The sequence below is a fragment of the Heptranchias perlo genome, chromosome 23, assembly GCF_035084215.1.
Source record: "Heptranchias perlo isolate sHepPer1 chromosome 23, sHepPer1.hap1, whole genome shotgun sequence".
NCBI classification, from domain to species: domain Eukaryota; kingdom Metazoa; phylum Chordata; class Chondrichthyes; order Hexanchiformes; family Hexanchidae; genus Heptranchias; species Heptranchias perlo.
This window is the reverse complement of record NC_090347.1, coordinates 41,731,944-41,746,015: the sequence shown is the minus strand read 5'-3', so window position 1 is coordinate 41,746,015 and position 14,072 is coordinate 41,731,944. Positions and strand designations below refer to the sequence as shown.

At 49.1% G+C, this 14,072-nt stretch overlaps 1 protein-coding gene across 2 annotated transcripts in view; it reads left to right on the top strand.

Moving 5' to 3' along the window:
• Positions 1-11,003, top strand: part of acox1 (acyl-CoA oxidase 1, palmitoyl) — a 65,257-nt gene extending 54,254 nt beyond the window's left edge. For both annotated transcript variants that reach the window (XM_068004377.1, XM_068004376.1), the window contains exons 13-14: positions 3,207-3,413; positions 9,186-11,003. In XM_068004377.1, the coding sequence (XP_067860478.1) occupies positions 3,207-3,413; positions 9,186-9,236 (258 nt within the window). In that variant the 3' untranslated portion in view covers positions 9,237-11,003. The remainder of the gene's footprint in view (positions 1-3,206; positions 3,414-9,185) is intronic.
• Positions 11,004-14,072: the final 3,069 nt, after the last annotated feature.

Here is a 14,072-nt window from a genome sequence, read left to right as displayed (position 1 = left end):
GGCTGGTAATATATCTAGTTTGTAACATGTATGTTCTACGATTGGCGCTTTTTGTATGTCCAAAACCAGACAGAGGGTAGGATATGGGTGCAGCAAGGGTGGAGTAACGGATTGAGTTCCAGTGTTTTGATGATCAAAGTTGATGATCAAACTTTAATAACTTATTAAACCATAACTATCTAATATGTATAATCAATAATGTATTAAAAATCTTAGCTTTGCTAGCACTTCCAGTGTTAACATTTTTATTGTAGATTCCCCTGTCCGTATTTAAAATGGACACTGCCTATGTAAATTTGTCACACTGTTACTATGCCCTCACTCCAGTGGTGGCGCTATAGCACCTCGGGTTTGCATCTCCCAGCTCCTCAGCCTGTACTGCAGAGAGACGTCTATAAAATCAAAGTGTTATATAAAATAAGGGAAGAATCCATGACTTTTAAATGGGGACTGGACTACATCTGTGTGCCTAGGTCCAATTATCCTCTTGTCTAACTGCACAATTTTTTGGTCTTGCAGATAGCATGCACTTCCCGTTTGTCACACTTAATTCCTGTGTCACGTTTTTGTCACTCCTGGTTGTAACGCGTGGGTATTACTTTTAACTGTAAGGTAGGTATACTTGCCTTTCAGTCTTCCCAATACTAGGTGACACCTCTTCCACTGCTCCATCTCTCTGGTCAGTTCATCTAGGTGACGCTGCAGTACGTTTAAGTTATCTTAATTTTGTTTCTTTAAGTTTAACTTTATTTAAAATAGAGTTTATTTAAGGCCATAATGGGCTCACTTTATTTTGTTATTTGCCTTACCCTTAAGGATATTGGCCCCTCTCCTCGCCTACTTCCCCACTCCCAGTCGGGCCTGCCCATCCTTGCTGTCACAGGTCCTCTGGACTCTAGCCCCCACCTGCCTTCAGACTTCTCGGGCATCCTCTCCTGTGTGTTGCTGACTACGGTATTTGGGGACTTTTACCTATATGGCCTGGAAGTGATTTTATGAGATATTGTTAGAAACGTTAGGTTCAGCTTAGAAAGGGTTAAATCCCAGGGATACAGCACTTTTTGACAACATTTAAAACTTGCAGGCATGAGACTAGGATGATCTGAAGTGTTAATGAACTTCACCAAAGTGAGATGGGACAGTAATCAGACTGTTCACTCTTGTATGTTACTTTAGCATTGAGACACGGGTTCAGTGAGGGTTGCAAGAACAGAGAGATCTGGGGGTATATGTGCACAAATCGTTGAAGGTGGCAGGGCAGGTTGAGAAATTGGTTAAAAAAGCATACGGAATCCTGGGCTTTATAAATAGAGGCATAGAGTACAAAAGTATGGAAGTTATGATGAACTTTTATAATATACTGGCACCGCATTTCAGGAAAGATGTGAAAGGCTTAGGGTGCAGAAGAGATTGATTCCAGGGATGAGGGACTTTAGTTATGTGGATAGACTGGAGAAGCTGGGGTTGTTCTCCTTGGAGCAGAGTTGGTTGCGAGAGTTTTGATAGAGGTATTTAAAATCATGAAGGGTCTAGATAGAGACAAACTGTTCCCATTGGCGGAAGGGTCGAGAACCAAAGGACATGGATTTCAGGTGATTGGCAAAAGAACCAAAGGTGACATGAGGAAAAACTTTTTTATACAGCGAGTGGTTTGGATCTGGAATGCACTGCCCGAGGGGGTGCTGGAGGCAGATTCAATCATGGCCTTCAAAAAGGAACTGGATAAGTACTTGAAAGGAAAAGATTTGCAGGGCTACGTGAAAAGGGCAGGAGAATGGGACTAACTGGATTGCTCTTGCATAGAGCTGGCCTCGATGGGCCGAATGGCCTCTTTCCGTGGTGTAACCTTTCTGTGATTCTATGATTCATTAGGTTTGATTTTAAGGATTTCTTATTGTGATAAAATGGTTTTTATTCATTTTATTCAAAAGGAAGGTGTTTCATTGATGATGGTAACTTTGCTTCTCAATTTCCTCCACATCAATCTCTCAACAGACTCGAGGCTGGGACATGAATATAGCCTATAACAGAGGAAATCATGACCAGTTAGTTTAGAATCAGCTAGCTTGAAAGTTTTTTTTGCCTGGAACATAGTCAAAGTTGTTTGTTTAATTTTACAGTATGAGGATTGGTAGGAGTTAGTTTAATGTTGCTGTGAGAACTCTATATTTTGTTTGTTCGTGTGCTTTATATAAAATAGTTTGTTGGTTTACAATCGTGCCTCGCTTCTGTGGAGTGCTTATTAGTCTGCCTTCCGCAAAGAGAGGCGAACACACATGGACACAGTGTGAGATTACAGTAGTCAGTGCATGCAGCAATGGGTGCAAGGTGGGGCAAAACAGGCACGATGGGGAAAGGGATTACAGGGGTGATGAGGGGAGGTGATAGAACAACAGAGCAGGATACAGGAGGGAGAGGGTGGTACAGAGGGGTAGGGGATAAGTCGAGATGTGGGGGAGCTGGGAGCATATTGAGGCGAGGGATCTACAGCAACAACTCCTTTGTGTTGATTTCTGCTACTGTCCTGCACCCTGGCCACATCCCTCCCCTTACCCTCCCGCGACCCGCATCTCTGGCTGGATCCCTCCCCCAACAGGTGCCTCGCACCGTCCACCTGAATATACAACCTGTTGCTCCCTTCCCCGCTCAACCACTGGAACATCTGGCCTGCTGTTCGTCATGCCGTGCCATCCACCTGAGGCGGAGAACCAGCAGCACAAAGGTGGCAGATGCCTTTGAGAGAGACTGGATTGCCGTTGGCAATGCTGTGGGATCCTGTAGGGACCTATCCTATCAACATACAAGAGACAAAGAAGTGACAAAGAACAGGCTAGATTGTTAGCACCAGACTTCAGATATCCAATTATATTTTTGAAATTTCTGGATAACTCATTCGAAAACTGGACAATTGATGCAAAACAGGATAGATAGCAACTTTAGCTGGACTCCTCCAATGCAGTTGGTTTGTAATGTGTACCCTGCCCAGTCCTGAGGTGCGGTTGGTTTGTAATGTGTGCCCTGCACAGCCCAGTCCTGAGGTGCGGTTGGTTTGTAATGTGTGCCCTGCACAGCCCAGTCCTGAGGTGCGGTTGGTTTGTAATGTGTGCCCTGCACAGCCCAGTCCTGAGGTGCGGTTGGTTTGTAATGTGTGCCCTGCACAGCCCAGTCCTGAGGTGCGGTTTATAACATTCTGTTGTCCTCTGCAGGCCGGGATCCTGAGTGACCTGCAGATTTCCCAGGTGCAGCAGCGTGTGAAGGAGCTGCTCGCTATGATCCGGCCCAATGCTGTGGCTCTGGTGGACGCCTTCGATTACCCCGATGCTGTCCTGGCGTCTGTGCTCGGGCGTTATGATGGGAACGTTTATGAACACATGTTCGAATGGGCAAAGAAATCGCCTCTAAATAAAACTGAGGTAAGAGAGACCCACAACCCATCATTAATCAGTGGGACAATATTAACTCAACTCTATAGGAAATTCACTGGTGTGGGGAGAGTTGTACGGGCAGTGGTCCTTTATCTTTGGTATTTAATCTAAATCCAGCTCAGACTGATGGGACCATACTCACTGCTGGCTTTGAGGGTCCTATGTGAAATGAGCTTGCGCTGTCTCAGTCCACTTCTCCTAGACGGTACGATCCCAAGCAAAGAAAACTTACAGTATTCAGAACTAATCAAAAGTAAATTGTCTTTCTCACTCACAGGTTGCAGGATAGCTGATGTGGGAAATGGAAAATTGCCACTGTTGATGGGACTCACCTGAGCAGGAACTGAGTAGATCCATAGAATGTTCCAGCACAGAAACGAGCCATTTGGCCCATCAAATCTGCGTCAGTGTTTTTCTCCATGAGCTGTTTAGGCTAATCCCACTCTATCCCTTTTTAATATTCCTCTTTTTATTTACGGACTCAACTTCAGCAACAGTTTGTGGCAGAGAATTCCACATTCTGACTACCTTCTGTGTAAAGACATTTGTTCCAGCCTCCCCTTTAATTCTTGAGTATCTCAAATTTGTGTCCTCTCATTACCTTCTCTGGCCAGTGGAAACAATCTCTCACTAACCCTTCCCTAGAGTTAAAAGGAGCTTTCTTCGGCATCCGATCATCCTGTACCTGGCTTGAACACTGACGCACTCCATCCCCTGCACTAACGGCCCGAACGAAGAATAAACTCAGTGGCATCTGACAATCCTGCTTCGTTACGGCTATAATATAGAAACCTGGAGCTTTCTGAGGCTGTATACAAGTGTAACTATCAGCTGTTATTTGACAGTATTGATCCCTGGTAGCAGTTTGTATTGGCCGTTTGTTATTTATGGCTAATGAATGTTGATCACTGATCATTTATGAGGATCGGCAGTTGATTGTGAGCACCAATTGATGCCTGAGCATTGATTGTGAGTATAGGTTGTCTGTGTGTTTGCGAGTGTTGATTGTGAGCACCGGTTATTTTTTTTTCATTATATTCATGGGATGTGGGCGTCGCTGGCGAGGCCAGCATTTATTGCCCATCCCTAATTGCCCTTGAGAAGGTGGTGGTGAGCCGCCTTCTTGAACCGCTGCAGTCCATGCGGTGAAGTTTCTCCCACAGTGCTGTTAGGAAGGGAGTTCCTATATTTCCAAGTCGGGATGGTGTGTGACTTGGAGGGGAATGTGCAAGTGGTGTTGTTCCCATGTGCCTGCTGCCCTTGTCCTTCTAGGTGGTAGAGGTCACGGGCTTGGGAGGTGCTGTCGCAGAAGCCTTGACGAGTTGCTGCAGTGCATCCTGTAGATGGTACACACTGCAGCCACAGTGCGCCGGTGGTGGAGGGAGTGAATGTTTAGGGTGGTGGATGGGGTGTCAATCAAGCAGGCTGCTTTGTCCTGGATGGTGTCGAGCTTCTTGAGTGTTGTTGGAGCTGCACTCATCCAGGCAAGTGGAGAGTATTCCATCACACTCCTGACTTGTGCCTTGTAGATGGTGGAAAGGCTTTGGGGAGTCAGGAGGTGAGTCGCTTGCTGCAGAATACCCAGCCTCTGACCTGCTCTTGTAGCCACAGTATTTATGTGGCTGGTCCAGTTAAGTTTTTGGTCAATGGTGACCCCCCAGGATGTTGATGGTGGGGGATTTGGCAATGGTAATGCCGTTGAATGTCATGATGTGGAGATGGCGGTGATGGACTGGGGTGGACAAATGTAAGGAATCTTACAACACCAGGTTATAGTCCAACAGTTTTATTTGAAAATCACAAGCTTTCGGAGATTATCTCCTTCGTCAGGTGAGTGAATGTCAAGGGGAAGTGGTTAGACTCTCTCTCTTATTGGAGATGGTCATTGCCTGACACTTGTCTGGTGTGAATGTTACTTGCTACTTATGAGCCCAAGCCTGGATGTTGTCCAGGTCTTGCTGCATGCGGGTATGGACTGCTTCATTATCTGAGGGGTTGCGAACGGAACTGAACATTGTGCAATCATCAGCAAACATCCCCACTTTTGACCTTATGATGGAGGGAAGGTCATTGATGAAGCAGCTGAAGCTGGTTGGGCCTAGGACACTGCCCTGAGGAACTCCTGCAGCAATGTCCTGGGGCTGAGATGATTGGCCTCCAACAACCACTACCGTCTTCCTTTTGTGCTAGATATGACTCCAGCCACTGGAGAGTTTTCCCCCTGATTCCCATTGACTTCAATTTTACTAAGGCATCTTGATGCCACACTCGATCAAATGCTGCCTTGATGTCAAGGGCAGTCACTCTCACCTCACCTCTGGGATTCAGCTCTTTTGTCCATGTTTGGGCCAAGGCTATAATGAGGTCTGGAGCTGAGTGGTCCTGGCGGAACCCAAACTGAGCATCGGTGAGCAGGTTATTGGTGAGTGCGTGCCGATTGATAGCACTGTCGGCAACACCTTCCATCACTTTGCTGATGATTGAGAGTAGACTGATGGGGCGGTAATTGGCCGGATTGGATTTGTCCTGCTTTTTGTGGACAGGACATACCTGAGCAATTTTCCATATTGTCGGGTAGATGCCAGTGTTGTAGCTGTACTGGAACAGCTTGGCTAGAGGCGCAGCTAGTTCTGGAGCACAAGTCTTCAGCACTACAGCAGGGATGTTGTCGGGGCCCATAGCCTTTGCTGTATCCAGTGCGCTCGGCCGTTTCTTGATATCACGTGGAGTGAATCGAAATGGCTGAAGACTGGCTTCTGTGATGGTGAAAATATCAGGAGGAGACCGAGATGGATCATCCACTCGGCACTTCTGGCTGAAGATGGTTGCAAACGCTTCAGCCTTGTCTTTTGCAGTCACATGCTGGGCTCTGCATCATTGAGGATGGGGGATATTCATGGAGCCTCCTCCTCCCGTTGGTTGTTTAATTGTCCACCACCATTCACGACTGGACGTGGCAGGACTGCAGAGCTTTGGTCTGATCCGTTAATTATGGGATCTCATAGCTCTGTCTATAGCATGTTGCCTCCGCTGTTTAGCATGCATGTAGTCCAGGTTGGCACCTCATTTTTAGGTACACCTGGTGCTGCTTCTGGCATGCTCTTCTACACTCCTCATTGAACCAGTGTTGATCCCCTGGCTTGATGGTAATGGTGGAGTGAGGGATATGCCGGGCCATGAGGTTACAGATTGTGGTGGAATACAATGCTGCTGCTGCTGATGGCCCACAGCGCCTCATGTATGCCCAGTTTTGTTCTGAATCTGTCCTGTCTGGCACAAAGTAGTGCCACACAACACGATGGACAGTGTTCTCAGTGTGAAGACGGGACTTCGTCTCCACGAGGACTGTGCGGTGGTCACTCCTACCAATACTGTCATGGCCAGATGCATCTGCGACAGGTAGATTTGTGAGGATGAGGTCAAGTAGGTTTCTCCCCTCGTGTTGGTTCGCTCAACACCTGCCGCAGGCCCAGTCTGGCAGCCATATCCTTCAGGACTCGGCCAGCTCAGTCAGTGGTGGTGCTACCGAGCCACTCTTGGTGATGGACATTGATGTCCCCCACCCAGAGTACATTCTGTGCCCTTGTTACCCTCAGTGCTTCCTCCAAGTGGTGCTCAACATGGAGGAGGACTGATTCATCAGCTGAGGGAGGACGGTAGGTGGTAATCAGCAGGAGGTTTCCTTGCCCATATTTGACCTGATGCCATGAGATTTGATGGGGTCCAGAGTCAATGTTGAGGACTCCCAGGGCCACTCCCTCCTGACTGTATATCACTGTTCCCCCACCTCTGGTGGGTCTGTCCTGCCAGTGGGACAGGACATACCCAGGGATGGTGATGGAAGAGTCTGGGACGTTGGCTGAAAGGTAATATTCTGTGAATATGGCTATGTCAGGCTGTTGCTTGGCTAGTCTGTGGGGACAGCTCTCCCAATTTTGGCACAAGTTCCCAGATGTTAGTGAGGAGGACTTTGCAGGGTTGACTGGGCTTGGTTTGCCTTTGTTGTGTCCGGTGCCTAGTGGTCCGATGCCGGGTGGTCTGTTCAGTTTTATTCTTCTTGTGACTTTTTGTAGCGAGATTTTTTTTTTTCAAAAAATATACTTTATTCATAAAATTTGCAGCAGTACATACAATACAGTTGTCATATCACTTTCCAAACGTACACAATACAGATTATACAATTTGCAGGTTACGTTAAGTGCAGTACAATGAACACATTGGACATCATTGCAGTTCATGACACTCTAGGGTGTCTCATTGCATCATACTCAACACAGATTGTTGCTAACAGATTCATTTCTGGTCCATTTCAGATTCATTACAGGTACATTACAGCAATTTGAATTTTACATTCTGCCCGAGGGGGTTTTTCCCTGATTGCAGCCCCTCGGTTTACAATGGCGGGAAGGCTCTAAACGGTTGCCTTTCCCCACAGGGCCTTTGCGGCGGCCGCACCCATCCTCAGTGCATCCCTCAGCACGTAGTCCTGGACCTTGGAATGTGCCAGTCTGCAACACTCGGTCGAGGACAGCTCCTTGTGCTGGAAGACCAGCAAGTTTCGGGCAGACCAAAGGGCGTCTTTCACCGAGTTGATGGTCTTCCAGCAGCAGCCGATGTCCGTCTCAGTGTGCGTCCCCGGGAACAGCCCGTAGAGCACAGAAACCTGTGTTACGGAACTGCTCGGGACGAACCTGGACAGATACCACTGCATCTCTCTCCAGACCTTCTTTGCAAAGGCACATTCCATAAGGAGATGGGTGACGGTCTCGTCTCCACCGCAGCCTCCTCTGGGACAGCGCGCGGTGGCGCTGAGAGTCCGGGAGTGCATGAAGGATCTGACGGGCAGGGCCCTTCTCACCACCAGCCAAGCTAGGTCTTGGTGCTTGTTTGAAAGCTCTGGCGATGAGGCGTTCTGCCAAATGACATTGACAGTCTGCTCGGGGAACCAACCGACAGGATCCACCATCTCCTTTTCCCGCAGGGTCTCGAGGACGTTACGTGCGGACCACTTGCTGATCGCCTTGTGGTCAAAGGTGTTTTCCTGCACAAACCTTTCCACGAAGGACAGGTGGGGCGGAACGGTCCAACTGGACGGAGCGTTCCGTGGCAGCGTGGCCAGGCCCATCCTTCTCAACACCGGGGACAGGTAGAACCTCAGCACGTAGTGACACTTTGTGTTTGCGTACTGAGGGTCTATGCACAGCTTGATGCAGCCGCACACAAAGGTGGCCATCAGGATGAGGGCCACGTTGGGCACGCCTTTCCCCCCTTTCTCTGGAGATTTGTACATCGTGACCCTGCGGACACGGTCCATTTTTGATCTCCAGACAAAGTGGAAGATGGCTCGGGTGACTGTCGCGGCGCAGGAGCGAGGAATGGGCCAGACCTGCGCCACGTACAGCAACACCGTGAGCACCTCGCACCTGATGACCAGGTTCTTGCCCACGATCGAGAGGGATCGTTGATCCCACAGTCCCAGTTTCTGCTTAACCTTGGAGATACGCTCCTCCCAGTTTTTGTAGCGAGATTATACAACTGAGTGGCTTGCTGGGCCATTTCAGTGGGTGATTAAGAATCAACCACATTGCTGTGGGTCTGGAGTCACATATAGGTCAGACCGGGTAAGGACGGCAGGTTTCCTTCCCTGAAGGACATTAGTGAACCAGATGGGCTGTGAATGTTGATTGCGAGCACTGATTACTGTTTGAGTTTTGGTGGTTGCTTATTGATGACTGATCTTTGTTTGTTTGTTGTTCCCAGGTTCACGAATCATTCCACAAGTACCTGAAGCCGTTGCAGTCCAAACTGTGAGGCTGCGCTGATTGGCTGTCCAGGAAATTGAACCCAGCTGTAGATCAAACACTAAATCTTTTAATTTTGGTCCTCAGCACCTTTGACCCCTCGGAATCTCGGTCCTCAAATTACAGACCCTCTGGAATTGCAGTCCTTTCTGGCAGCATTCTCCGGACCACGTACTTTCCTGCCATTCTGTAATTCTCGTGTGACCTCCCTCCTGCTGTGCGCTGGTCGGACTCTCTCCTCTGCAATCCTCTTGAATTGGAATCGCAAACACAGAAATTGCGCGTTTCACATCCACCACCTCTGAGCATAGCAGCAGACTGTGTGGGGCTTTACAGAGTACACCGGCCGTAGCACAACAGAGCACGACAGGAACCGCCTTCAGTTTAAGTTCCTGATGAAAACTTCCAGGCCAATGTGCCACCTCCCATTTAACCCATCAGTGTTCCCCTTTCCCCAAAGTTTCGCACCAACACCAGAAGGTGTCGGGCATCACAAAGAGCATTCAAACCGAGTTAAATCAAACCTTTCCCCTGTGGGGCGGATTTACACCACTTTTGCACTTTGTTTTACATGCTGGCCACGACTCGTGCAAATGGTTGTGCTCCAGCCCTCTGTGGTTGATCTACGTCAGTGAGTCAGAGGGATAAAGGTCCACGGCAATTTGGAAGCAGAAATGTTCGGGGCAAAAGGTCTCTGAGGGACTGGGGGTGGGGGAGGAAATCAGCAGACGGCCTTTGGAAGGGCAGGGGCCTCGGGCTTCCTTTTAAGGAGTGACAGGTAATCGTGGATTCCACCCTGGGGTTTGTGTAGTGCAATACTGCCCTCTGGTAGCAAGAAAGTATGACCATTTTATGTTATGTTGCTCATTGTCTGTGTGAGCCTGTATCCGATTTGTACTCCTGTGCTTTGGCCCCTTTTTCATTTTTGTTAGTAGAGTAAACATCCAGCGTTTCGAGTCTCCTCGAGCTAAGGGACCCCAATCTCACCGTGTGCTGTGAACTTGGGTTGAATTCAGCTTTTTCAGCACATTGCTGCCCTCTTCTAGTGGGAAGGTGGTACTACAGCAAACATTTCTTTTGCCACAGTTACTGTGGCCTCTCTAACTTGGTTATTGGCTGTCTGGCAACTGAAGTTTGAAGTGATGCAGTTTTAAAAATACAGTGAAACCTGTATAAACGGACACTCCCAAAAAATGGACACTTATTGACAGACCCAAATAACTTGCATTGTAAAAGATACAAGAGGCACTCTGAAACCACGGACACTTGCAAATTACAAACTAAAGGCAGCCTTCAACGTACCAAGCCCTTTTCCACCTTGAAACATGGGACGTCACACTTTAAAATGTTCAAAGTATGTACAGTATCTGTGTGTGAAGATCGTGATGACCAAATGACTGTTACTGGATTCCTTTTTGTCCCTGCCAGTATTGGGGTTTGAATCCCCCCGGCTTCCAAAAGCAACCTTGTTGACAACGCACACCAGATGATGAGCACGCACCCGACCCCACGCGGTCCAAGAAGATGTGGAAGACCGGTACAGACACGATGGGCCGAATGGCCTCCCGTTGCGTAACTTTCTATTATTCTAACTTTCTATGATGTGTGCGTACCGGACCCCACGCTGACCGAGGGGGGGGGAGGATGTGTGCGTACCGGACCCCACGCTGACCGAGGGGGGGGGAGGATGTGTGCGTACCGGACCCCACGCTGACCGAGGGGGGGGAGGATGTGTGCGTACCGGACCCCACGCTGACCGAGGGGGGGGGATGTGCGTGTACCGGACCCCACGCTGACCGAGGGGGGGGGAATGTGCGTGTACCGGACCCCACGCTGACCGAGGGGGGGGGAATGTGCGTGTACCGGACCCCACGCTGACCAAGGGGGGGGGAATGTGCGTGTACCGGACCCCACGCTGACCAAGGGGGGGGGAATGTGCGTACCGGACCCCACGCTGACCGAGGGGGGGGGAATGTGCGTGTACCGGACCCCACGCTGACCAAGGGGGGGGGAATGTGCGTACCGGACCCCACGCTGACCGAGGGGGGGAATGTGCGTACCGGACCCCACGCTGACGAGGCGGGGGGGGGGATGTGCGTGTACCGGACCCCACGCTGACCGAGGGGGGGAATGTGCGTACCGGACCCCACGCTGACCGAGGGGGGGATGTGCGCGTACCGGACCCCACGCTGACCGAGGGGGGGATGTGCGCGTACCGGACCCCACGCTGACCGAGGGGGGGAATGTGTGTGTACCGGACCCCACGCTGACCGAGGGGGGGATGTGCGTGTACCGGACCCCACGCTGACCGAGGGGGGGATGTGCGCGTACCGGACCCCACGCTGACGAGGCGGGGGGGGGGGGATGTGCGCGTACCGGACCCCACGCTGACCGTGGAGGGGGGAATGTGCGTGTACCGGACCCCACGCTGACCGAGGGGGGGATGTGCGCGTACCGGACCCCACGCTGACCGAGGGGGGGATGTGCGCGTACCGGACCCCACGCTGACCGAGGGGGGGATGTGCGCGTACCGGACCCCACGCTGACCGAGGGGGGGATGTGCGCGTACCGGACCCCACGCTGACCGGGGGGATATGTGCGTACCGGACCCCACGCTGACCGGGGGGATATGTGCGTACCGGACCCCACGCTGACCGGGGGGATATGTGCGTACCGGACTCCACACCGTACGGTTGTCCATCGTCTGAGAATGTCGTTAGGAACAGCTCCCACTGTGCAGGTACTGCACTTGGCACATTAGTTTTGTTGTTATATCTGCTTCCAAACACAAGTTCTTAGCATTGATGCAGCTGATTAGATGCTGATCATAATCTCAGCTGGTTCTTCCAAGATTGTTGGGACAATTTTTACAGTTCATACCATGACCATTTTGAAAAAAAGGGCACTTGCTTTTAAAAAAAAGGAGCTGTTTCCAGTCCCTTGGATGTCTGTAATTTACAGGTTTCACTGTATATATCAATTGCTAAAGCACTGAATTCACTCCCATTAATGAGCAGGATTACTCTTGAATAATTTAGTTCTCAGAATAGTCATACATATACACGTAGTTTCAGCAACTCAGAAATGGGTACTGCGTCCTTCTCTTCCAATTTATGTTGTGCCTGTCACTCAGTCCTGGCTCTACACACTTCATCGTGCAGTAGGTGTAACTGAGTAACTTTGTGGAGCAGTTCCTGATACTTGTGCTGAATTTCCCCTAATTCTGCAGCTCGCTCTCCCGTTGAGTAACCCACACTGCTCTCCCTTTCTGTATTTCGAACATTGCCGGTTACTGTAAATGACTGACTGGTCTGCACTGTATCCTACCTTGCATTCCCGCCCAAGTGGCTTGGGAGGCTTAACAGGTTTGAAGTGGAATCTTCAGGGTCGGCCAGGAGACAGAGTAACAGAAGGGGGAGCATTTTAAAAATAAGTGCATTATACAGCTTCTAAATATGCATTGAACTATATTAAAAAGTTAAACGCGTCGATCGAGTATATCTTTCAGGATGAAGGAGTAATCGAGGCCTTGTTTGGCCCAGGCCTGTGTTCTGAGGTTCTGTTCAGTGGAGGGAGTAGATCACGGAATGTATAATTCTATTCACAGACCCCCCGTACCAGAATTATTTTGGGTATTCATTTTCTTTTCAGACTGATTTGAGTTTTTCGTCTCGTGTTCTTTTTTTTCTTTCTTTCTTCTCTCTTTCCTTCCCCTGCGCCTCTTTCTCTCCCTCTCTCTGTCACACGCAGGCCCATCATCTTTCACTGTTAGACTCATTCCAAACTAACTGCTTTATAATTTGGAATTAAAACTGATCATCTTATTGCTATCTGATGGGCTCTCAGTCTGTTCCAATTCCTTTTCCTTTCCACGTCAGAGACTATTTTTTGAAGTCTGTAATTGTGGACCCTGTGAGAGAATGATTTGCTGGGAGGAGATAAATATTCTTTTATGGGATGAATTGCAATGAAAAGTTTGTATTCCTGGGGTTGTCGGTGAGGTAAAATTGAACAATCGTAAATGTCTGTTTGCTGTGGGAGATTTTACTGTAATTTTTTGCCCGAAAATCTTATGCGACAAATAAGTTGCAGGTGCTCAGCTTAAAGTTCCCTCCCTATGACAGTGTGATGATTCTGTCTCATTTTAATGCATTGAGATTATCTCCTTTTAACAATTCTAGCTTAATTTGTAATACGTTCAACGACTCAAATGATGATTAGAATCGTTCAGAGTCTCTGCACTCGGGGATCAGGCTGTGAGGCCTAGCACTGTTGGCTGGTCAGGGCCTCACTTGTGCTGCCTTTAGTGCATTTAGAGCAGCAGCACATCAGCGTTCGGTGATTTCACACTAGTGCTGGACCAGTGATTGCCATCTCCTGTAACCTCCGAGTGGTATTCTGTGTTAGTGATCCCAAGTTTTGTTTTTAAGCAAGATGGTTTTAAAATGGTTCAGTGTTCAGGCTAAATTGCCTGTAACAAATGGGACAATTAGGTTGAATGAATAGCCCCACTCGTGTCTGTGTCTCTCTGCTCCAGTTTCCGAGACAGTGCTGAAATACAATCATTCAGCACAAATTGTCAACATTGCAGGAGGAGAGAAACCTAAACATTTTAACAATAGGAATGACGTTTTAGTTTCATAGGACAGAAGAGAGGCTGGGTCGCATTCCGTACTCAGACTATAGAAATTTTGGGGAGGGGGGTGGTGGCTAGCAAAATTGGACAAGCTGGAAGCCTGGTTAAAAGTATGAACTGCACTGAATTTTGTAGCCCTGATTGTAAAGGTCAAACCTGAGAGCTGGAGGAGCTGATCTGCACCCGGTGTGCGGTTTAGGGCAACCCAAG